The following is a 21,978-nucleotide window of genomic DNA, read 5'->3' on the forward strand; positions in this document are numbered from 1 at the left end:
TTATTTTTTATTATAAAAAATTAATAAATTTATTTAAAAAATTTTTTTTAAAAATTTTTCTTAATAAATTTATTCTTAATAATTTTTTTCTTATTTTTTGTTATAATAGCTTTATTTTATTTTATCCTCTTTCTTTCTTTCTATTTTTTCTCCCTTTTATTCTGAGCCGTGTGGATGAAAGGCTCTTGCTGCTCCTGCCAGGCATCAGGGCTGTGCCTCTGAGGTGGGAGAGCCAACTTCAGGACACTGGTCCACAAGAGACCTCCCAGCTCCACGTAATACCAAACGGCAAAAATCTCTCAGAGATCTCCATCTCAACATCAAGACCCAGCTTCACTCAACGACCAGCAAGCTACAGTGCTGGACACCCTATGCCAAACAACTAGAAAGAAAGGAACACAGCCCCATCCATTAGCAGAGAGGCTACCTAAAATCATAATAAGGCCACAGACACCCCAAAACACACCACCAGACATGGACCTGCCCACCAGAAAGACAAGATCCAGCCTCATCCACCAGAACACAGGCACTAGTCCCCTCCACCAGGAAGCCTACACAACCCACTGAACCAACCTTAGGCACTGGGGACAGACACCAAAAACAACAGGAACTACGAACCTGCATCCTGCGAAAAGGAGACCCCAAACACAGTATGATAAGCAAAATGAGAAGATAGAAAAACACACAGCAGATGAAGGACCAAGGTAAACACACACCAGACCTAACAAATGAAGAGGAAATAGGCAGTCTACCTGAAAAAGAATTCAGAATAATGATAGTAAAGATGATCCAAAATCTTGGAAATAGAATAGACAAAATGCAAGAAACATTTAACAAGGACGTAGAAGAACTAAAGAGGAACCAAGCAACGATGAACAACACAATAAATGAAATTAAAAATACTCTAGAAGGGATCAATTGCAGAATAACTGAGGCAGAAGAACGGATAAGTGACCTGGAAGATAAAATAGTGGAAATAACTACTGCAGAGCACAATAAAGAAAAAAGAATGAAAAGAACTGAGGACAGTCTCAGAGACCTCTGGGACAACATTAAATGCACCAACATTCGAATTATAGGGGTCCCAGAAGAAGAAGAGAAAAAGAAAGGGACTGAGAAAATATTTGAAGAGATTATAGTTGAAAACTTCCCTAATATGGGAAAGGAAATACTTAATCAAGTCCTGGAATCACAGAGAGTCCCATACAGGATAAATCCAAGGAGAAACACGCCAAGACACATACTAATCAAACTATTAAAAATTAAATATAAAGGAAACATATTAAAAGCAGCAAGGGAAAAACAACAAATAACACACAAGGGAATCCCCATAAGGTTAACAGCTGATCTTTCAGCAGAAACTCTGCAAGCCAGAAGGGATTGGCAGGATATACTTAAAGTGATGAAGGAGAAAAACCTACAACCAAGATTACTCTACCCAGCAAGGATCTCATTCAGATTCGATGGAGAAATTAAAACCTTTACAGACAAGCAAAAGCTGAGAGAGTTCAGCACCACCAAACCAGCTTTCCAACAAATGCTAAAGTAACTTCTCTAGGCAAGAAACACAAGAGGAGGAAAACACCTACAATAACAAACCCAAAACATTTAAGAAAATGGGAATAGGAACATACCTATCGATAATTACCTTAAATGTAAATGGATTAAATGCTCCCACCAAAAGACACAGACTGGCTGAATGGATACAAAAACAAGACCCATATATATATGCTGTCTACAAGAGACGCACTTCAGACCTAGGGACACATACAGACTGAAAGTGAGGGGATGGAAAAAGATACTCCATGCAAATGGAAATGAAAAGAAAGCTGGAGTAGCAATTCTCATATCAGACAAAATAGACTTTAAAATAAAGGCTATTACGAGAGATAAAGAAGGACACTATATAATGATCAAGGGATCGATCCAAGAGGAAGGTATAACAATTGTAAATATTTATGCACCCAACATAGGAGCACCTCAATACATAAGGCAAATACTAACAGCCATAAAAGGGGAAATCGACAGAAACACAATCATAGTAGGGGACGTTAACACCCCACTTTCACCAATGGACAGATCATCCAAAATGAAAATAAATAAGGAAACACAAGCTTTAAATGATACATTAAACAAGATGGACTTAATTGATATTTATAGGACATTCCACCCAAAAACAACAGAATACACATTTTTCTCAAGTGCTCATGGAACATTCTCCAGGATAGATCATATCTTGGGTCACAAATCAAGCCTTGGTAAATTTAAGAAAATTGAAATCGTATCAAGTATCTTTTCCAACCACAACGCTATGAGACTAGATATCAATTACAGGAAAAGATCTGTAAAAAATACAAACACGTGGAGGCTACACAATACACTACTTAATAACGAAGTGATCACTGAAGAAATCAAAGGGGAAATCAAAAAATACCTAGAAACAAATGACAATGGAGAAACGACGACCCAAAACCTATGGGACGCAGCAAAAGCAGTGCTAAGAGGGAAGTTTATAGCAATACAAGCCTACCTCAAGAAACAGGAAACATCTCGAATAAACAACCTAACCTTGCACCTAAAGCAATTAGAGAAAGAAGAACAAAAAAACCCCAAAGCCAGCAGAAGGAAAGAAATCATAAAGATTAGGTCAGAAATAAATGAAAAAGAAATGAAGGAAACAATAGCAAAAATCATTGAAACTAAAAGCTGGTTCTTTGAGAAGATAAACAAAATTGATAAATCATTAGCCAGACTCATCAAGAGAAAAAGGGAGAAGACTCAAATCAATAGAATTAGAAATGAAAAAGGAGAAGTAACCACTGACACTGCAGAAATACAAAAGATCATGAGAGATTACTACAAGCAACTCTATGCCAATAAAATGGACAACCTGGAAGAAATGGACAGATTCTTAGAAATGCACAACCTGCTGAGACTGAACCAGGAAGAAACAGAAACAATGAACAGACCAATCATAAGCACTGAAATTGAAACTGTGATTAAAAATCTTCCAACAAACAAAAGCCCAGGACCAGATGGCTTCACAGGCGAATTCTATCAAACATTTAGAGAAGAGCTAACACCTACCCTTCTCAAACTCTTCCAAAATACTGCAGAGGGAGGAACACTCCCCAACTCATTCTACGAGGCCACCATCACCCTGATACCACAACCAGACAAAGATGTCACAAAGAAAGAAAACTACAGGCCAATATCACTGATGAACATAGATGCAAAAATCCTCAACAAAATACTAGCAAACAGAATCCAACAGCACATTAAAAGGATCATACACCATGATCAAGTGGGGTTTATTCCAGGAATGCAAGGATTCTTCAATATACGTAAATCAATCAACGTGATACACCATATTAACAAATTGAAGGAGAAAAACCATATGATCATCTCAGTAGATGCAGAGAAAGCTTTCGACAAAATTCAACACTCATTTATGATAAAAACCCTGCAGAAAGTAGGCATAGAGGGAACTTTCCTCTTGTTTCCATCAGGAACAAGACAAGGTTGCCCACTCTCACCACTATTATTCAAAATAGTTTTGGAAGTGTTAGCCACAGCAATCAGAGAAGAAAAAGAAAATAGAAATAAAAGGAATCCAAATTGGAAAAGAAGAAGTAAAGCGGTCACTGTTTCCAGATGATATGATACTATACATAGAGAATCCTAAAGATGCTACCAGAAAACTACTAGAGCTAATGAATGAATCTGGTAAAGTAGCAGGATACAAAATTAATGCACAGAAATCTCTTGCATTCCTATACACTAATGATGAAAAATCTGAAAGTGAAATTAAGAAAACACTTCCATTTACCATTGCAACAAAAAGAATAAAATATCTAGGAATAAACCTACCTAAGGAGACAAAAGACCTGTATGCAGAAAACTATAAGACACTGATGAAAGAAATTAAAGATGATACAAACAGAAGGAGAGTTATACCATGTTCTTGGATTGGAAGAATCAACATTGTGAAAATGACTTTACTACCTAAAGCAATCTACAGATTCAATGCAATCCCTATCAAACTGCCACTGGCAGTTTTCACAGAACTAGAACAAAAAATTTTACAATTTGTATGGAAACACAAAAGACCCCGAATAGCCAAAGCAATCTTGAGAAAGAAAAATGGAGCTGGAGGAATCAGGCTCCCTGACTTCAGACTATACTACAAAGCTACAGTAATCAAGACAGTTTTGTACTGGCACAAAAACAGAAACATAGATCAATGGAACAGGATAGAAAGCCCAGAAATAAACCCACGCACATATGGTCACCTTATCTTTGATAAAGGAGGCAAGCATATACCGTGGAGAAAAGACAGCCTCTTCAATAAGTGCTGCTGGGAAAACTGGACAGCTACATGTAAAAGTATGAAATTAGAACACTCCCTAACACCATACACAAAAATAAACTCAAAATGGATTAAAGACCTAAATATAAGGCCAGACACTATAAAACTCTTAGAGGAAAACATAGACAGAACACTCTATGACATACATCACAGCAAGATCCTTTTTGACCCACCTCCTAGAGTAATGGAAATAAAAACACAAAGAAACAAATGGGACCTAATGAAACTTAAAAGCTTTTGCACAGCAAAGGAAACCATAAACAAGACCAAAAGACAACCCTCAGAATGGGAGAAAATATTTGCAAATGAAGCAACTGACAAAGGATAAATCTCCAAAATTTACAAGCAGCTCATGCAGCTCAATATCAAAAAAACAAACAACCCAATCCAAAAATGGGCAGAAGACCTAAATAGACATTTCTACAAAGAAGATATACAGATTGCCAACAGACATATGAAAGAATGCTCAACGTCATTAATCATTAGAGAAATGCAAATCAAAACTACAATGAGATATCATCTCACACCAGTCAGAATGGCCATCATCAAAAAATCTAGAAATAATAAATGCTGGAGAGGGTGTGGAAAAAGGGGAACACTCTTGCACTGTTGGTGGGAATGTCAATGGATACAGCCACTATGGAGAACAGTATGGAGGTTCCTTAAAAAACTAAAAATAGAACTACCATACGACCCAGCAATCCCACTACTGGGCATATACCCTGAGAAAACCATAATTCAAAAAGAGTCATGTACCAAAATGTTCATTGCAGCTCTATTTACAAGAGCCAGGACATGGAAGCAACCTAAGTGTCCATCATCGGATGAATGGATAAAGAAGATGTGGCACATATATACAATGGAATATTACTCAGCCATAAAAAGAAATGAAATGGAGGTATTTGTAATGAGGTGGATGGAGTTAGAGTCTGTCATACAGAGTGAAGTAAGTCAGAAAGAGAAAAACAAATATAGTATGCTAACACATATATATGGAATCTAAGGGAAAAAAAATGTCATGAAGAACCTAGTGGCAAGACGGGAATAAAGACACAGACCTACTAGAGAATGGACTTGAGGATATGGGGAGGGGGAAGAGTAAGATGTGACAGGGTGAGAGAGTGTCATGGACATATATACACTACCAAATGTAAAATAGATAGCTAGCGGGAAGCAGCCGCATAGCACAGGGAGATCAGCTCGGTGGTTTGTGACCACCTAGAGGGGTGGGATAGGGAGGGTGGGAGGGAGGGAGATGCAAGAGGGAAGAGATATGGGAACATATGTATATGTATAACTGATTCACTTTGTTATAAAGCAGAAACTAACACACCATTGTAAAGCAATTATACTCCAATAAAGATGTTTAAAAAAAAAAAAGATGTGGTACACATATACAATGGAATATTACTCAGCCATAAAAAAGAATGAAATAATGCCATTTGCAGCAACATGGATGGACTTAGAAATTATCATATTAAGTGAAGAAAGACAAAGGAGGACAAATATCGTATGACATCACATATACAGAATCTAAAAAAATGATATAAATGAACTTATTTTTACAAAACAGAAACAGACTCACAGACATCGAAAACAAACTTATGGTTACCAAAGGGGATAGTAGGGGGTGGGGGGGAGGGGGAGAAATTAGGGGTTTTGGATCAACACATACACACTACTATATATAAAATAGATAGAAACAACAAGGTCCTACTGTACAGCACAGGGTACCATATTCAATATCTTATAATAACCTATAATGGAAAAGAATCTGAAAAAGAATACATATATATAATTATGACTTTGTTGTACACCTCAAACTAACAAAATTGTCAATTAACTACTTCAATTTAAAAATGGTTAAAATAAAATTTTTTTAATTTTAAAGGTAGACATATTAGTAAAAGTAGTGGATTTATAAAGCTAATATAAAGGTTAAAAGACAAAAGTGGTAAAATAACTACAATAACTGCTTAAGGGATACACAGGATTAAAAGATATAAAATGTGACATCAAAAACAAAACATGTGTGGAGCTTTAGAATGCCTTCAAACTTAAGTTGTTATATTTATAATGGTTCATTTTAAGTTGATAAGTTAAATGTAAGCTTCATGGTGACCACAAACCAGAAACCTATAATAGATACACAAAAGATAATGAGAAAGGAATCTAAGCATACCACTAAATTCATCAAATCACACAGGAAGAGAATAGAGAAGAACGTAACAGAGGAACTATAAAACAGCCAAAAAACAATTCACAAGATGGCAGTAAGTATCTACCTATCAATAATTTAAGTGGACTACATCCTCTAATCAAAAGAAAGAATAGCTGAATGGATAAAAAAAAAAACCTATCTATATGCTGCCTAGAAGGGACTCACTTCAGATGTAAAGACACACACAAACAAAGTGAAGGAATGGAAAAATATATTCTATGCAAATGGAAACCAAAAGTAAGCTGGATCACTGTTCTTGTATCAGACAAAATAGACTTTAAAACAAAGACTATAATGAGATAAAGAAGGGCAATACATAATGATAAAGAGTTCAATCAAACAAAAGGGTATAATATTTGTAAATATATATGCAACCCACATAGGAGCACTTAAATGTATAAAGCAAATATTAACAGACCTAAAAGGGAAATAGTAGGACAATGATAGTAGGGGACTTTAATATCCAGCTTACAACAATGGATAGATCATCCAAACAGAAAATCAGTAACGAAACAGCCTTTAACATGTTATACCACATAGGTTTAAACAGATACATACAGAACATCCCATCCAAAGCAATAGAATATATAGTCTTCACGTGCACATGGAACATTCTCTGGGATAGATCACGTTAGGCTATAAAACAAGTCTTAATTTAAAATGATTGAAATCATATCAAGCATCTTTTAAGATAACAATGTATGAAACTAGAAATCAAATATGGAAGAAAACTGGAAACATTCATAAATAATGTGGAGATTAAACAATGTGTTTACTGGACAATCAGTGGGTCAAAGAGAAGTCAAAAAATACCTTCAGTCAAATGAACATGGAAATAAAACATAACAAAACTTATATGAGATGCAGCAAAAGCAGTTCTAAGAGAGAAGTTCAGGGCAATAAATACTTATCAAGAAACAAAAATCTCAAAACAACCTAACTTTACACCTGAAAGAATTAGAAAACAAAGTCCAAAGTTAGTAGAAGTTAGGAAATAATAAGGATCAGAGCAGAAATAAATGAAGGAGAGACTAAAAAGATAATAGAAAAGACCAATGAAGCAAGAGCTGGTTCTTTGAAAAGGTGAAATTGATAAAGCTTTAGCTACACTCACCAAGACAGAGGGGGCTCAAATAAAAATCAGAAATGAAAGAAGAGACATTACAACTGATACCACAGCTATACAAAGGATAAGAGACTATTACGAACAATTATATGCCAACAAATTTGACAGCCTAGAAGAAGCAGATAAATTCCTAGAAAAATACAACCTTCCAAGACTGAATCATGAAGAAATAGAAAATCTGAACAAATTACTGTTAAGGAGATGGAATCAGTAATCAAAAACAAACAAACAAAAAGTCCAGGACCAGATGGTTTCACTGGTGAATTCTACCAAACATTCAAAGAAGAATTAATTCTACCAAACATTCAAAGAATTAATACTAATCCTTCTCAAACTCTTCCAAAAACTAGAAGAGGAGGTAACATTTCAAAACTCATTTTACAAAGCCACCATTAGCTGGTAACCAAAACCAGACAAGGACACAAGAAAATTACATGCCAATATCCCTGGTGAACACAAATGCAAAAATCTTCAACAAAATACTCGTAAACAGAATGCAACATACATTAAAAGGATCATACAAGTGAGATTTACTCCAGAGATGCAAAGATGGTTCAACATCTACAAATCACCATGTTATACCATATTAACAAAATGAATGATAAAACTCATATAATCTTAATAGCTGCAGAAGAAGCATTTGACAAAATTCAGCATCCATTTATGATAAAAACCTCTCAACAAAGTGGGTATAGAGGGAACATAACTCGACATAATAAAGGCCATATATAAACAAGCCCACAGCTAACTTCATACCCAATGGTGAAAAGCTGAAAGCTTTTCCTCTAAGATCAGGAACAAGCCAAGGATGCCCACTCTTGCCACTTGTATTCAATATGATATTGTTAGTCCTAGCCAGACTCAGTAGGCAAGAAAAAGGGGGGAAAAAGGCATCCAAATTGGAAAATAAAGTAAAACTGTCATTATTTGCAGATGTCATGATATTATACATAGAAAACCCTAAAGAATCCATCAGAAAGCTGTTAGATTAATAAACCAATTCAGTAAAGTTGCAGGATACAAAATAAATATACAAAAATCTCGTGCATTTCTATACACTAATAAGACAGTAACAAAAAGAGAAATAAAGAAAAATCACTTTTATAATTGTATGAAAATGAATAAATACCTAGGAATAAACTTAGCCAAGGAGTTGAAAGATGTGTACACTGAAAACAATAGGACATTCCATTTCAAACCTGTGAAGCCTTTGGTAAAACCACAAGGCCAGTGGTTCACTCACTGTGATCCCCAGACCAGCAGCATCAGCAACACCTGGAAACTTGCTAGAAATGCAAGTTCTCAGGCCCTGTCATAGACCAACTGAGTCAGAAACTCTGGCCGTGGGGCCCAGCACTCTGTTTTAACAGCCCTCCTGGAGATTCTGAGGCAGGCTAAAGCTTGAGAACCACCGCATAATTCATTTATACAACTTATTTGTTTAAATCATCCTCAGCCTACAGAGGTCTACAGTAGCCCCAACATATAAAACCTGAATGATAGCAGTTTTCTTAAATCAGATTTTTCTATTCTTCAAATTTAAACAATTTAAAAATCACATTAAGATTCTCTCTAGGGCTTCCCTGGTGGCGCAGTGGTTGAGAATCTGCCTGCCAATGCAGGGGACACGGGTTCGAGCCCTGGTCTGGGAAGATCCCACATGCCGTGGAGCAACTAGGCCCGTGAGCCACAATTACTGAGCCTGCGCGTCTGGAGCCTGTGCTCCGCAACAAGAGAGGCCGCGACAGTGAGAGGCCCGCGCACCGTGATGAAGAGTGGCCCCCACTTGCCACAACTAGAGAAAGCCCACGCACAGAAACGAAGACCCAACACAGCCATAAATAAATAAATAAATAAATAAATAAAAATAAAAAAAAAAATTCAAACCTTAAAAAAAAAAAAAATAGATTCTCTCTATATATCTGCAATTCAGAAAAAAAAAACCCTTTAGTCAATTCTGCAACAGGTTTTTAAAAAAATCATTGACATAGCATATGAGCAGTTAGTTCTAAATAAGCAATAGCTTCACGAAACCTACTTTGAGAATTTTCAATAAAATTTTTCAGACGTCAACAATCCTCTCAAGTTTTCTTCAAATTGAAGTGTTGGTAATTACAGATATGCTCTTAAAGGCTACTATCACCCCTGGAAATAGTAAAGCTGTTTCCATTTAGAGTCATTTACTTACTTAGCACCAACATGGTACCAGGCACTGTGCTAGGTACTAGGCAGCAAATCTTGAAAACATCTGGTACTGACCTCAAAAGTGTTACCCCTAGGGATGTACTAGATGCAAGTGCAGGTGGATAAAAAATGAATAAATAAAAGCTTATGAGTATTCCCAGGCTTCTCCTTCCTTCAGCCAACTAAAGAGAATTCAGGCCTATTTTTCTTTTTCCATCCCTCGCCTTCTGAGTTTTTGACCCTGGTGTAGATGGGGCAGACTCTCTTTGCGTGCAGAGAGGTATAAACCAAACATGTGGAGGGTCAGAAGGCAGATGGAAAATAAGGAAGTTAGAAAAAAGAAGCTATTGTGTCAATCTGTAACATCACTTGCTAAGGACATATTTCTATCATAATCTCTCAAGGAATTTCTGTGAACCTCTCTGAAAATCTGTGATAGGGTTCACCACATTCTATTTCATTTTCTTCTCCCTGGGTATATAGAAAGACTACATTTCCCAGTCTCCCTTGAAGGCTAATCGCAATCATGTGATGAGTTCTGGCCAAGGGACTGAGAGACAGCAATTTTATGCTTCCAATATGAAGCCTAAAAAAAGGTGGCATGGTTTGTTTTTACTCTTTTCCCCCTTTGCAGAAACCTGAAAGTAATGTATTCTGGGATGTTGATTCTACAAGATGGTAGAGCCACCAAGAGCTTGGGACCATGAGATTATATAGAACAGAGATCTGCCCCCTCCCTTGCAGAGTGTGAGAGAAAAAGGGGAGAAAGGAAGATTTTGAGGAGCTCTGCTTTACGCTAATTGTCCTTTTCACAGTGGTCAAAAGATACAAGTAAAAATTTGGCTTGCTCTGAAATTACCTTTTGGCTGTTGAATTCTGCTTTTTTAATGCACCATTACTCAGAGTCTGAACACCATGATTCTGGCTTTTTAAGTGTCACCAAAAGTTGTTAAAATGGGACTATGGACAAGTGCCCTGGAAGCATGGAGGAAAAAGAGGCCAAGCCTGGAAAGGCTAAATTGGAGGCCTGCCCTCTTAAGAAGACCAAGGATTGCTTAAATCCTTTTTGCATTCTGTCCCCTTCCCATCCCACTCCCACCAAGGGGAAAAAAAAACAAAGACAAAGCAAAAACACCTGGAGGGGGAAGGAACCCTGGTAATTACCCACTGCATCATGTATTTGGACAAGCAGCCACATGCCAATTAATATTGTTATAATACTCCCAGAATAAAAGTAATTAAAGGTTGAAGGTTGCCTGGAATCAAGAATGAATAGAGAGAAATCAGGGAACCTGATCAGAAAAAAAGCACTTTTATAGGTAATAATACTTAAGAACAGAACTTCCCCCTACCTGAGCTGCAGAGCTAGGGCTGGAGGCATAATCTTTGCTCCTATCCTGCCGATGAGGGTCGGGAACACACCTACCAGCTCCACTATGGTGATGTGTCGAAGATCCAGGCCACATTGTGCTTGCTGGAAAAAAAAAAAAAACCCCAAGCAGGGAGGTGTGAGCATGGTTAAAGAAAATTCCATGTCAAACTACAGACCCACAGGAGCAGTACTGTTCTGTTTGGGGAAGTTTATTTGCCCACTCCAAACTGTCCTGAAGATAGCTGAGAAATTCGAGTTCAACTAGTGGCTATAAAACCTAAATACCTTCCCACAGGAATCATTCAGAAATGGCTTGGCAATGAGATTTTGAAAACCTAAGCAAAATGGCAGTGTATGTATTTCCAGATGGGCTGAGACTTTGCATGAGTCAAATTTCCTAAAAAGTGTCCAAGACCACCCCAGAGGATTCTAATTTGTCTTTGCAAGGACAAAAGAATATTTCCAGTATCCCACTATCTGCCCTTTTCACCCCTCACACCCGCCTTCCCGAAGCCTCCCCAACATGAGCATGGTGAAGAAATAAGGATAAGCAATTCCAACCCTCATCTGATGCCCTGGTTTTTTACATCTGGTGACCTGGCCCTGGCAGTTGCCACCCAGGGACAGCCCTCGATGGCCTGGCTCTGGTGACCAGAGGGGCTGGAATTCCTGGGTCCCATGCAACTCTAACAGTTCTTGGTGGGCTACCACCCCTGGGGCATTGCACAGACAGCAGACTGAAACACACCCCCAGTTTCTGTGGAAGAGGCCTCATTTTTTGTCCTGGATCATCAACCTTAAGGGCAGGCTTCAGGCTTGGCATACATCTAGAGGCCTACAGAGAGGCCCTCGGGGAACATAGGCCAGGGATGCCATCTTTATGTTCTCCCTCTGGAGATTTCCTCTGCTACACCCAGGCAGGGGAGGTGATACATGGCCCCACCCACTACAGATTGAGGCCCCTGGCCCTTCCAGACCAGAAAGCCTGTTTGGGAAAATTTGAGAGCTGCCTGAAGTGGGCCCTCCCAGTGCCACCCAGGCATGAGCCCAAGTTATAGCCCTAGGCACTGTGGAGTGTGGCCCCCATCTGATAGGAAGGGTTTGTGAGAACACCTGGAAGCTGTGTAACCCAGCAACTCTTAAGCTGAGAGGAGAGTGGGCAGAGCTGATGGCTGCCAGGGCAAACAAACTGGCCCTGTTCAGCCAGGGAACTTGCGGCATGAGTTGGCTTGAGTCAAGGCCACCAACAAAGAGCATTAGTGGCACTTGAGGTGTTTTTCCTGCTGTGCCCAGGAAGCGAAGCTGATTCACAACCTCACTTATTACTGAATACTACCTTCAGACCACCTGACCAAGAAACCTAACCCTAACACACAGGAAGCTGCATCACCCATCTAACAGCCCTGCTTATGGTGGCGCTTGAATAGAGTACAGCCCATGGCTTTCTCTGTCTGCAAAGGAAAACTGGTGGCCTCACCTAACCAAAATATTCAGTGCACACTCTTGCCTGATTTGAGTCCCCAGACAATGAGCCACGCAGGCCCTGGGTCCCGTCCTGCTGCTTTGCCAGGGCAGGGAAGCTAATTCATAGCCCCACCTACTGCTGGGTTTAGTAGTACCCACTCCAAAGCATTTAGTAAGCCTGATCAGAATCCAGGCAGTCATGAAGCCCATCCTACAGCTGCATTTGGGCAGGGAACCAAGATAGCAGTCCTATCCAGCTGTTCTCAGCCAGTGGCACGCCCCCACCCCTAACCTCAGAGCTCGAACAGATGCCTTGCCCAAACTGACACTAATAACAGGCCCCACCTGCCCAAGGATGTTACCAGCAGACACGTCCAGAAACCTAAACAGAGCTGATTGGTGAAGAATTGTCTCTGCCAAAGTAAACCTTAAAGTCTGGAAAAAGAGATCACTTATTCAAATGAACAGACACTGGTATAAAGAATCAAGGATCATGAAAAAGCAAGTATGTATGATACCACCAAAGGTAAGTAATAAAGGGCCAATAACTGACCCTAAGGAAATGGAGAGCTATGAACTTTCAAAGAATTCAGAATAATCATCTTAAAGAGGTTTCGTGAGCTACAAGAACAGACAACTAAATGAAATTAGAGAAGTAAACAAAATGAGTTCAACAAAGAAATATAAACCATGAAAAAAATCACAGAGCTAAAGAATAGAATAACTGAACCAAAGAATTCAATAGAGAGCTTTGGACTTCCCTGGTGGTGCAGTGGTTGAGAATCCGCCTGCCAATGCAGGGGACACGGGTTCGAGCCCTGGTCAAGGAAGATCCCACATGCCGTGGAGCAACTAAGCCCGTGAGCCACAACTACTGAGCCTGCGCTCTAGAGCCCGTGAGCCACAACTACTGAAGCCCATGTGCCACAACTACTGAAGCCCGTGCACCTACAGCCCATGCTCCCCAACAAAGAGAAGCCACTGCAATGAGAAGCCTGTGCACTGCATCGAAGAGTAGCCCCCACTCGCCACAGCTAGAGAAAGTCCACGCGCAGCAACGAAAACCCAATGCAGCCTAAAATAAATTTAAAAAAAAATAGAGAGCTTCAAAAGCAGACTCAACCATGCAGAAGAATCAGAAACCTGGAAAACAGGACATTTGAAATTATCCAGTCAGAGGAACAAAAAGGAAAAATAATGAAAAAAGATTGAAGGGAGCCTAAGGGACTTATGGTACACAAAGAAAAATATTCGAATTTTTGGAATTCCAGAAGGAGAAAAGGGACAAAAAGTGTATTTAAGTCAATAATGGCTGAAAACTTCCCAAACCTGGGGAGAGAACTAGACATCCAGATCCAAAAGGCCCAAAGGATCCCAAATAGGTTGAACCCAAATAGGGCTACACCAGGACATATTATAATTAAATTTTCAAAAGTCAAAGTCAAAGAATTTTAAAAGCAGCAAGAGAAAAGAGAGAAGTTACATACAAGGGAACCTCCATAAGTCTATCAGTGGATTTCATAATGGAAATTTTTCAGACTAGAGGAGAATGGTAGGACATATTCAAAATACTGGGGGTGGAGGGGGACTTCCCTGGCAGTCCAGTGGTTAAGACTTTGCCTTCCAATGCAGGGGGTGTGGGTTCAATCCCTGGTTGGGGAGCTAAGATTCCACATACCTCACAGCCATAAAACCAAAACATAAAACAGAAGCAATATTGTAACAAATTCAATAAAGACTTTAAAAATGGTCCACATGAAAAAAAATCTTAAAAAAAAAATGTTGGGGGGAAAACTGTCAACCAAGAAATTCTACACTCAGTGAAGCTCTCCTTCAGAAATAAAGGAGGGATAAATACTTTCCCTAAAAAACAAAAGCTGAGAAAATTCATCATCACTAGACATGCTTTACAAGAAACGTTATAGGAAGTTCTTTGAGTGGAAGTACAGTCAGCCCTCCATATCCATGGGTTCTGCATCCACAAATTCAACCAACCATGGACCACGTACTGTGTGTACAACTGGAGGATCCATGGATGGGGAACCCACAGATACAGAGGGCTGACAATGGGACATGAGCATCCACAGATTTTGGTGTCCGCAGCAAGTCTTGCAACCAGTTCCCTGCAGGTACTGAGGGATAAATATAAAAGGATGATAATTAACATCATAAAAACCTAAGAAGGCAGTGTAAAACTCACTGCTATGGAAAATATAGTCAAACTTGGATTCTGTAATATGGTAATAGTGGTATGTAATTCACTTACAGCTCTAGTTTAAAAGTTACAAAACAAACATGGTCAATGGAGACAAGATGGCAGAGTAGGGGAACACGAGCTCACCCCTTCTTACGAAAACACCAAAATCTCAACTAACTGCTTAACAACCATCATCAAAAAAAAAATGCTGGAGGGACTTCCCTGGTGGCGCAGTGGTTAAAAATCCGCCTGCCAATGCAGGGGACAGGGGTTCGAGCCCTGGTCCAGGAAGATCCCACATGCCACAGAGCAACTAAGCCCGTGTGCCACAACTACTGAGCTGTGCTCTAGAGCCCACGAGCCACAACTACTGAGCCCACATGCCGCAACTACTAACGCCTGTGCTCCGCAATGAGAAGCCCGTGCACCGCAACGAAGAGTAACCCCCGCCTGCAACTAGAGAAAGCCCACACGCAGCAACGAAGACCAAATGCAGCAAAAATAAATTTAAAAAAAAGCAACACTGGAACCTACCCAAGAAGATACCCTACATCCAAAGACAAAGAAAAAGCCACAACAAGATGGTAGGAGGGGCACAATCAAATCCCATACCCACTGGATGGGTGAACCACAAACTGGAAAATAATTATACAACAGAAGTTCTCCCACAGGAGTGAAAGTTCTGAGTCCCACATCAGGCTTCCCAGCCTGGGGGTCTGACAATGGGAGGAAGAGCCCCCAGAGAATCTAGATTTGAAGGCCAGTGGGGTTTGATCACAGGAATTCCACAGGACTGGGGGAAACAGAAACTCCACTCTTGGAGGGCACACACGAGGTCTCGTGCTCACCAGGACACAGGGGAAAAAGCAGTGACCTCATAAGAGACTGGGCCAGATGTACCTGCTAGCAGGGTTTCCTGCGGAGGCGGGGGCAGGAGGGGGCAGCTGTGGTTCACTGCGAGGACAAAGACACTGGTAGCAGTAGTTCTAGGATGTACTCATTGGCGTGAGTCCTCATGGAGGACGCCATTTTCTCATCAAGACGTGGCCCCACACAACAGCCTGCAGGCTCCAGTGCTGGGACACCTCAGGCCAAACAACATTAAACGCTCCAGCATTCACATTATCGAAGTCCCAGAAGGAGAAGAGAGAGAGAAAGGACCTGAGAAAATATTTAAAGAGATAATAGCTGAAAACTTCCCTAACATGGGAAAGGAAACAGTCACCCAAGTCCAGGAAGTGAAGAGAGTCCCAGGCAGGATAAACCCAAGGAGGAACACGCCAAGACACATAGTAATCAAACTGACAAAAATTAAAGACAAAGAAAGAACATTAAAAGCAACAAGGGAAAAGCAACAAATAACATACAAGGGAATCCCCATAAGGTTATCAGCTGATTTTTCAGCAGAAACTCTGCAGGCCAGAAGGGAGTGGCAGGATATACTTAAAGTGCTGAAAGGGAAGAACCTACAACCAAGATTACTCTACCCGGCAAGGATCTCATTCAGATTTGGAGAAATCAAAAGCCTTACAAACAAGCAAAAGCTAAGAGAATTCAGCACCACCAGACCAGGTTTGCAACAAATGCTAAAGGAACTTCTCTAGGCAGAAAAGAAAAGGCCACAATTAGAAACAAGAAAACTACAAATGGAAAAGCTCACTGGTAAAGGCAAGCATACAGTAAAGGTAGGAAATCATACACACAAATATATCAAAACCAGCAATTGTGAGAAGAGGAAAGCACAAATGCAGGATACTGGAAATGCATTTGAAATTAAAAGAGGAGCAACTTAAAACGATCTTGTTTATATATAGACTGCTATATCAAAACTTCATGGGAATCACAAACTGAAAATCTACAGATCACAAGAGAATAGAACAAAAGAAAAAAGACCTACAAAAACAAATCCAAAACAACTAAGAAAATGGCAATAAGGAACATACATATCAATAATTACCTTAAACATAAACAGATTAAATGCTCCATCCAAAAGACAGACTGGTTGAATGGATCCAAAACCAAGACCCGCATATATGCTGTCTACAAGAGACCCCCTTCAGATCTAGGGGCACATACAGACTGAAAGTGAGAGGATGGAAAAAGGTATTCCATACAAATGCAAATCAAAAGAAAGCTGGAGTAGCAATACTCATATCAGACAAAATACACTTTAAAATACTGTTACAAGAGACAAAGAAGGACACTACATAATGATCAAGGGATCAATCCAAGAAGAAGATATAAGAATTATAAATATATATGCACCCAACATAGGAGCACCTCATATATAAGGCAAATACTAACAGTCATAAAAGGAGAAATTGACAGTAACAATAATCATGGGGGACTTTAACATACCATTTTCACCAATGTACAGATCATCCAGACAGAAAATCAATAAGGTACACAGGCCTTAAATGACATATTAGACCGATAGACTTTATTGATATTTATAGAGCATTCCATACAAAAGCAGCAGAATACATGTTCTTCTCAAGTGCACATGGAACATTCTCCAGGACTGATCACATGCTGGGCCACAAAGTAAGCCTCGGTAAATTTAAAGAAAATTGACAACATATCAAGCATATTTTCCAACCACAACGTGAGGAAAAACTATAAAAAAACTATAAAAAAACACAAACACATGGAGGTTAAACAATATGCTACTAAACAACCAATGGATCACTGAAGAAATCAAAGAGGAAATTAAAAAACACCTGGAGACACATGAAAGCACAATGATCCAAAACCTACAGGACTCAGCAAAAGCAGTTCTAAGCGGGAAGTCTATAGCAATACAATCTTACCTCAGGAAAGAAGAAACATCTCAAATAAACAACCTAACCTTACACCTAAAGCCACTACAGAGAAAGAAGAACAAACAAAACCCAAAGTTAGCAGAAGGAAAGAAATAAAAAGTCAGAGCAGAAATAAATGAAACAGAGATGAAGAAAACAATAGAAAAGTTCAATGAAACTAAAAGCTGGTTCTTTGAAAAGACAAACAAAATTGATAAGCCTTTAGCCAGACTCATCAAGTAAAAAAGGGAGAGGGCCCAAATCAATACAATCAGAAATGAAAAAGAAGTTACAATGGACCCCACAGAAATACAAACGATCATAAGAGACTACTACAAGCAACTATATGCCAATAAAATGGACAACCTGGAAGAAATGGACAAATTCTTAGAAAGGTACAACCTCCCAAGACTGAACCAGGAAGAAACAGAAAATATGAAGAGACCAACCACAAGTAATGAAATTGTAACTGTGATTTAAAAACTCCCAACAACCAAAGTGCAGGACCAGCTGGCTTCACAGATGAATTTTATCAAACATTTAGAGAAGAGTTAACACCTATCCTTCTGAAACTATTCCCAAAAAACTGCAGAAGTAGGAACACTCCCAAACTCATTCTATGAGGCCACCATCACACTGATACCAAAACTAGACAAAAATAGACAAAGATAACACACACACACACAAAATAACAGGCCAATATCACTGATGAACATAGACACAAAAATCCTCAACAAAATACTAGCAAACAAAATCCAACAATACATTTAAAAGGATCATGCACAACGATCAAGTGGGATTTATCCCAGGTATGCAAGGATTTTTCAGTATCCGCAAATCAATCAGTGTGATACACCACATCAACAATTTGAAGAATTAAAAATCATAAGATCATCTCAATAGATGCAGGAAAAGCTTTTGACAAAATTCAACACCCATTTATGATAAAAACTCTCCAGAAAGTGGGCATAGAGGGAACCTACCTCAGCATAATAAAGGCCATATATGACAAACCTACAGCTAACATCATACTCAATGATGAAAAGCTGAAAGCATTTCCTCTAAGATCAGGAACAAAACAAGGATGCCCACTCTTGCCACTTTTATTCAACACAGACTTGGAAGTCCTAGTCACAGCAGTCAGAGAAGAAAAATAAAAACAATCCAAACTGGAAAAGAAGTAAAACTATCACTGTTTGCAGATGACATGATACTACTATACATAGAAAATCCTAAAGACACTACCAGAAAACTACTAGAGTTCATCAATGAATTCAGTAAAGTTGCAGGATACAAAATTAATACACAGAATTCTGTTGCATTTCTACACACTAACAATAAAATATCAGAAAGAGAAATTAAAGCAACAATCCCACTTATTATCACATCAAGAAGAATAAAATACCTAGGAGTAAACCTACCTAAGGAGGCAGAAGACCTGTACTCTGGAAACTATAAGATGCTGATGAAAGAAATTAAAGATGACACAGTTGGAAAGATGTACCATGTTCTTGGATTGGAAGAAATACTATTGTCAAAATTACTATACTAGGGCTTCCCTGGTGGTGCACTGGTTAAGAATCCACCTGCCAAAAAAAAAAAGAATCCACCTGCCAATGTAGGGGGGACACGGGTTCGAGCCCTGGTCCAGGAAGATCCCACATGCCATGGAGCAGCTAAGCCCATGCACCACAACTACTGAGCCTGCGCTCTAGAACCCGCGTGCCACAACTACTGAAGCTTGCATGCCTAGAGCCCGTGCTCCACAACAAGAGAAGCCACTGCAACGAGAAGCCCATGCACCGCAATGAAGAGTAGCCCCCACTCACCGCAACTAGAGAAAGCCCACATGCAGCAATGAAGACCCAACAGCCAAAAATAAATAAATTAAAAAATAAATAATTTTTAAAAATTACTATACTAACCAAAGCAATCTACAGATTCAGTGCAATCCCTATCAAATTACCAATGGCATTTTTCACAGAATTAGAACCAAAAAAAATCTTAAAATTTGTGTGGAGACACAAAAGACCCTGAATAGCCAAAGCAATCTTGAGAAAGAAAAATGGAGCTGGAGGAATCAGGCTCCCTAATTTCAGACTATACTACAAGGCTACAGCCATCAAAATAGTATGGTACTGGCACAAAAACAGACATATAGATAAATCGAACAGTATAGAAAACCCAGAAATAAACCCATGCACCTATGGTCAATTAATCTACGACAAAGGAGGCAAGACTATACAATGGAGAAAAGACAGTCTGTTCAATAAATGGTGCTGGCAGCAAAGGAAACCATAAACAAGAAGAAAAGACAACCCTCAGAATGGGAGAAAATATTTGCAAACGAATCAACGGACAAAGGATTAATCTCCAAAATATATAAACAGCTCATGCAGCTCAATATTAAAGAAACAAACAACCCAATCCAAAAATGGGCAGAAGACCTAAATAGACATTTCTCCAAAGAAGACATACAAATGGCCAAGAAGTACATGAAAAGCTGCTCAACATCACTAATTATTAGAGAAATGCAAATCAAAACTACAATGAGGTACCACCTCACACCGGTCAGAATAGCCATTATCAAAAAGTGTACAAACAATAAATGCTGGAGATGGTGTGGAGAAAAGGGAACCCTCCTACACTGTTGGTGGGAATGTAAAATTGGTACAGCCACTATGGAGAACAGTATGGAGGTTCCTTAAAAAACTAAAAGTAGGGGCTTCCCTGGTGGCACAGTGGTTAAGAATCCGCCTGTCAATGCAGGGGACATGGGTTCGAGCCCTGGCCCAGGAAGATCCCACATGCTGCGGAGCAACTAAGCCCGTGCACCACAACTACTGAGCCTGTGCTCTAGAGCCCGCAAGCCACAGATACTGAGCCCACATGCCACAACTACTGAAGCCCTTGTGCCCAGAGCCTGTGCTCCACAACAAGAGAAGCCACGACAATGAGAAGCCCGTGCACCGCAATGAAGAGTAGCCCCCACTCACCACAACTAGATAAAGCCCGTGCACAGCAACGAAGACCCAACACAGTCATAAATAAATAAATAAATTTATAAGGGGGAAAAAAAAACTAAAAATAGAGCTACCATATGATCCTGCAATCCCACTCTTGGGCATATAACTGGAGAAAAACATGGTTCGAAAGTATACATGCACCCCAATGTTCATTGCAGCTCTGTTTACAATAGCCAAGACATGGACGGAACCTAAATGTCCATTGACAGATGAATGGATTAAGAAGATGCGGTACATATATACAATAGAATATTACTCAGCCATTAAAAAGAATGAAATAATGCCATTTGCACTAACATGGAGGGACCTGGAGATTATCATACTAAGTAAAGTAAGTCAGACAGAGAAAGACAAATATCATATGATATTGCTAACATGTGGGATCTAAAAAAAAATGATACAAATGAACTTATTTACAAAACAGATACAGACTCACAGACTTAGAGAATGAACTTATGGTTACCAGGGAGGAAGAGTAGCGGGGAGGGATAGATTAGGAGTTTGGGATTGACAGGTCACACTGATATATTTAAAGTAGATAACCAACAAGGACCTACTGTATAGCATAGGAAACTCTGCTCAATATTCTATAATAACCTAAATGGGAAAAGAATTTGAAAAAGAATAGACACATGTATAACTGAATTACTTTGCTGTACACCTGAAACTAACACAACATTTTTAATCAACTTTACGCCAATATAAAATAAAAAAATTTTAAAAGATAAGGTAACTTAAGAAAAAAAAATGGTAAAAATAACTAAAACTACAGTAATTTATTAGGTACACAATATTAAAAATATGTAAATTGTAACATCAATAACTTAAAATGTGAAGGGAGGAGAAGTTAAAGTATAAAGCTTAAGACTTTATTGAAGTTAAGTTGGTATTAGTTTAAAATAGTGTGTTTTAATTTTAAGATTTTTTAGAATGTAAGCCTCACGGTAACAAGGGATAAACCTGAATTACAAAGAATATGATAAAGTCAAAGCATACTAATACCTCACAACATCAAAACACAATAAAAGAAAGCAGGATAAGAAGGAAAGATGGATCTAGAAAACAACCAGAAAACAATTAACAAAATGGCATAAGTCCTTATTTATCAATAATTACTTTAAATGTAAACAGATTCAGTTCTCCAAACGATAAACAGAATAGCTAAATGGATTTTTTTAAAAAAAGATTCAATGATATGCTGCCTACAGGAATGACTTT

General features: G+C 39.0%; 1 protein-coding gene across 2 annotated transcripts in view; it reads right to left on the minus strand.

Annotated features, from left to right (window-relative positions):
* Positions 1-21,978, minus strand: part of SRPX (sushi repeat containing protein X-linked) — a 112,710-nt gene that overhangs the window by 12,322 nt on the left and 78,410 nt on the right. For both annotated transcript variants that reach the window (XM_036841045.1, XM_036841044.1), the window contains one exon: positions 11,253-11,374. In XM_036841045.1, the coding sequence (XP_036696940.1) occupies positions 11,253-11,374 (122 nt within the window). The remainder of the gene's footprint in view (positions 1-11,252; positions 11,375-21,978) is intronic.

This window comes from Balaenoptera musculus, chromosome X (genome assembly GCF_009873245.2).
Source record: "Balaenoptera musculus isolate JJ_BM4_2016_0621 chromosome X, mBalMus1.pri.v3, whole genome shotgun sequence".
NCBI lineage: Eukaryota > Metazoa > Chordata > Mammalia > Artiodactyla > Balaenopteridae > Balaenoptera > Balaenoptera musculus.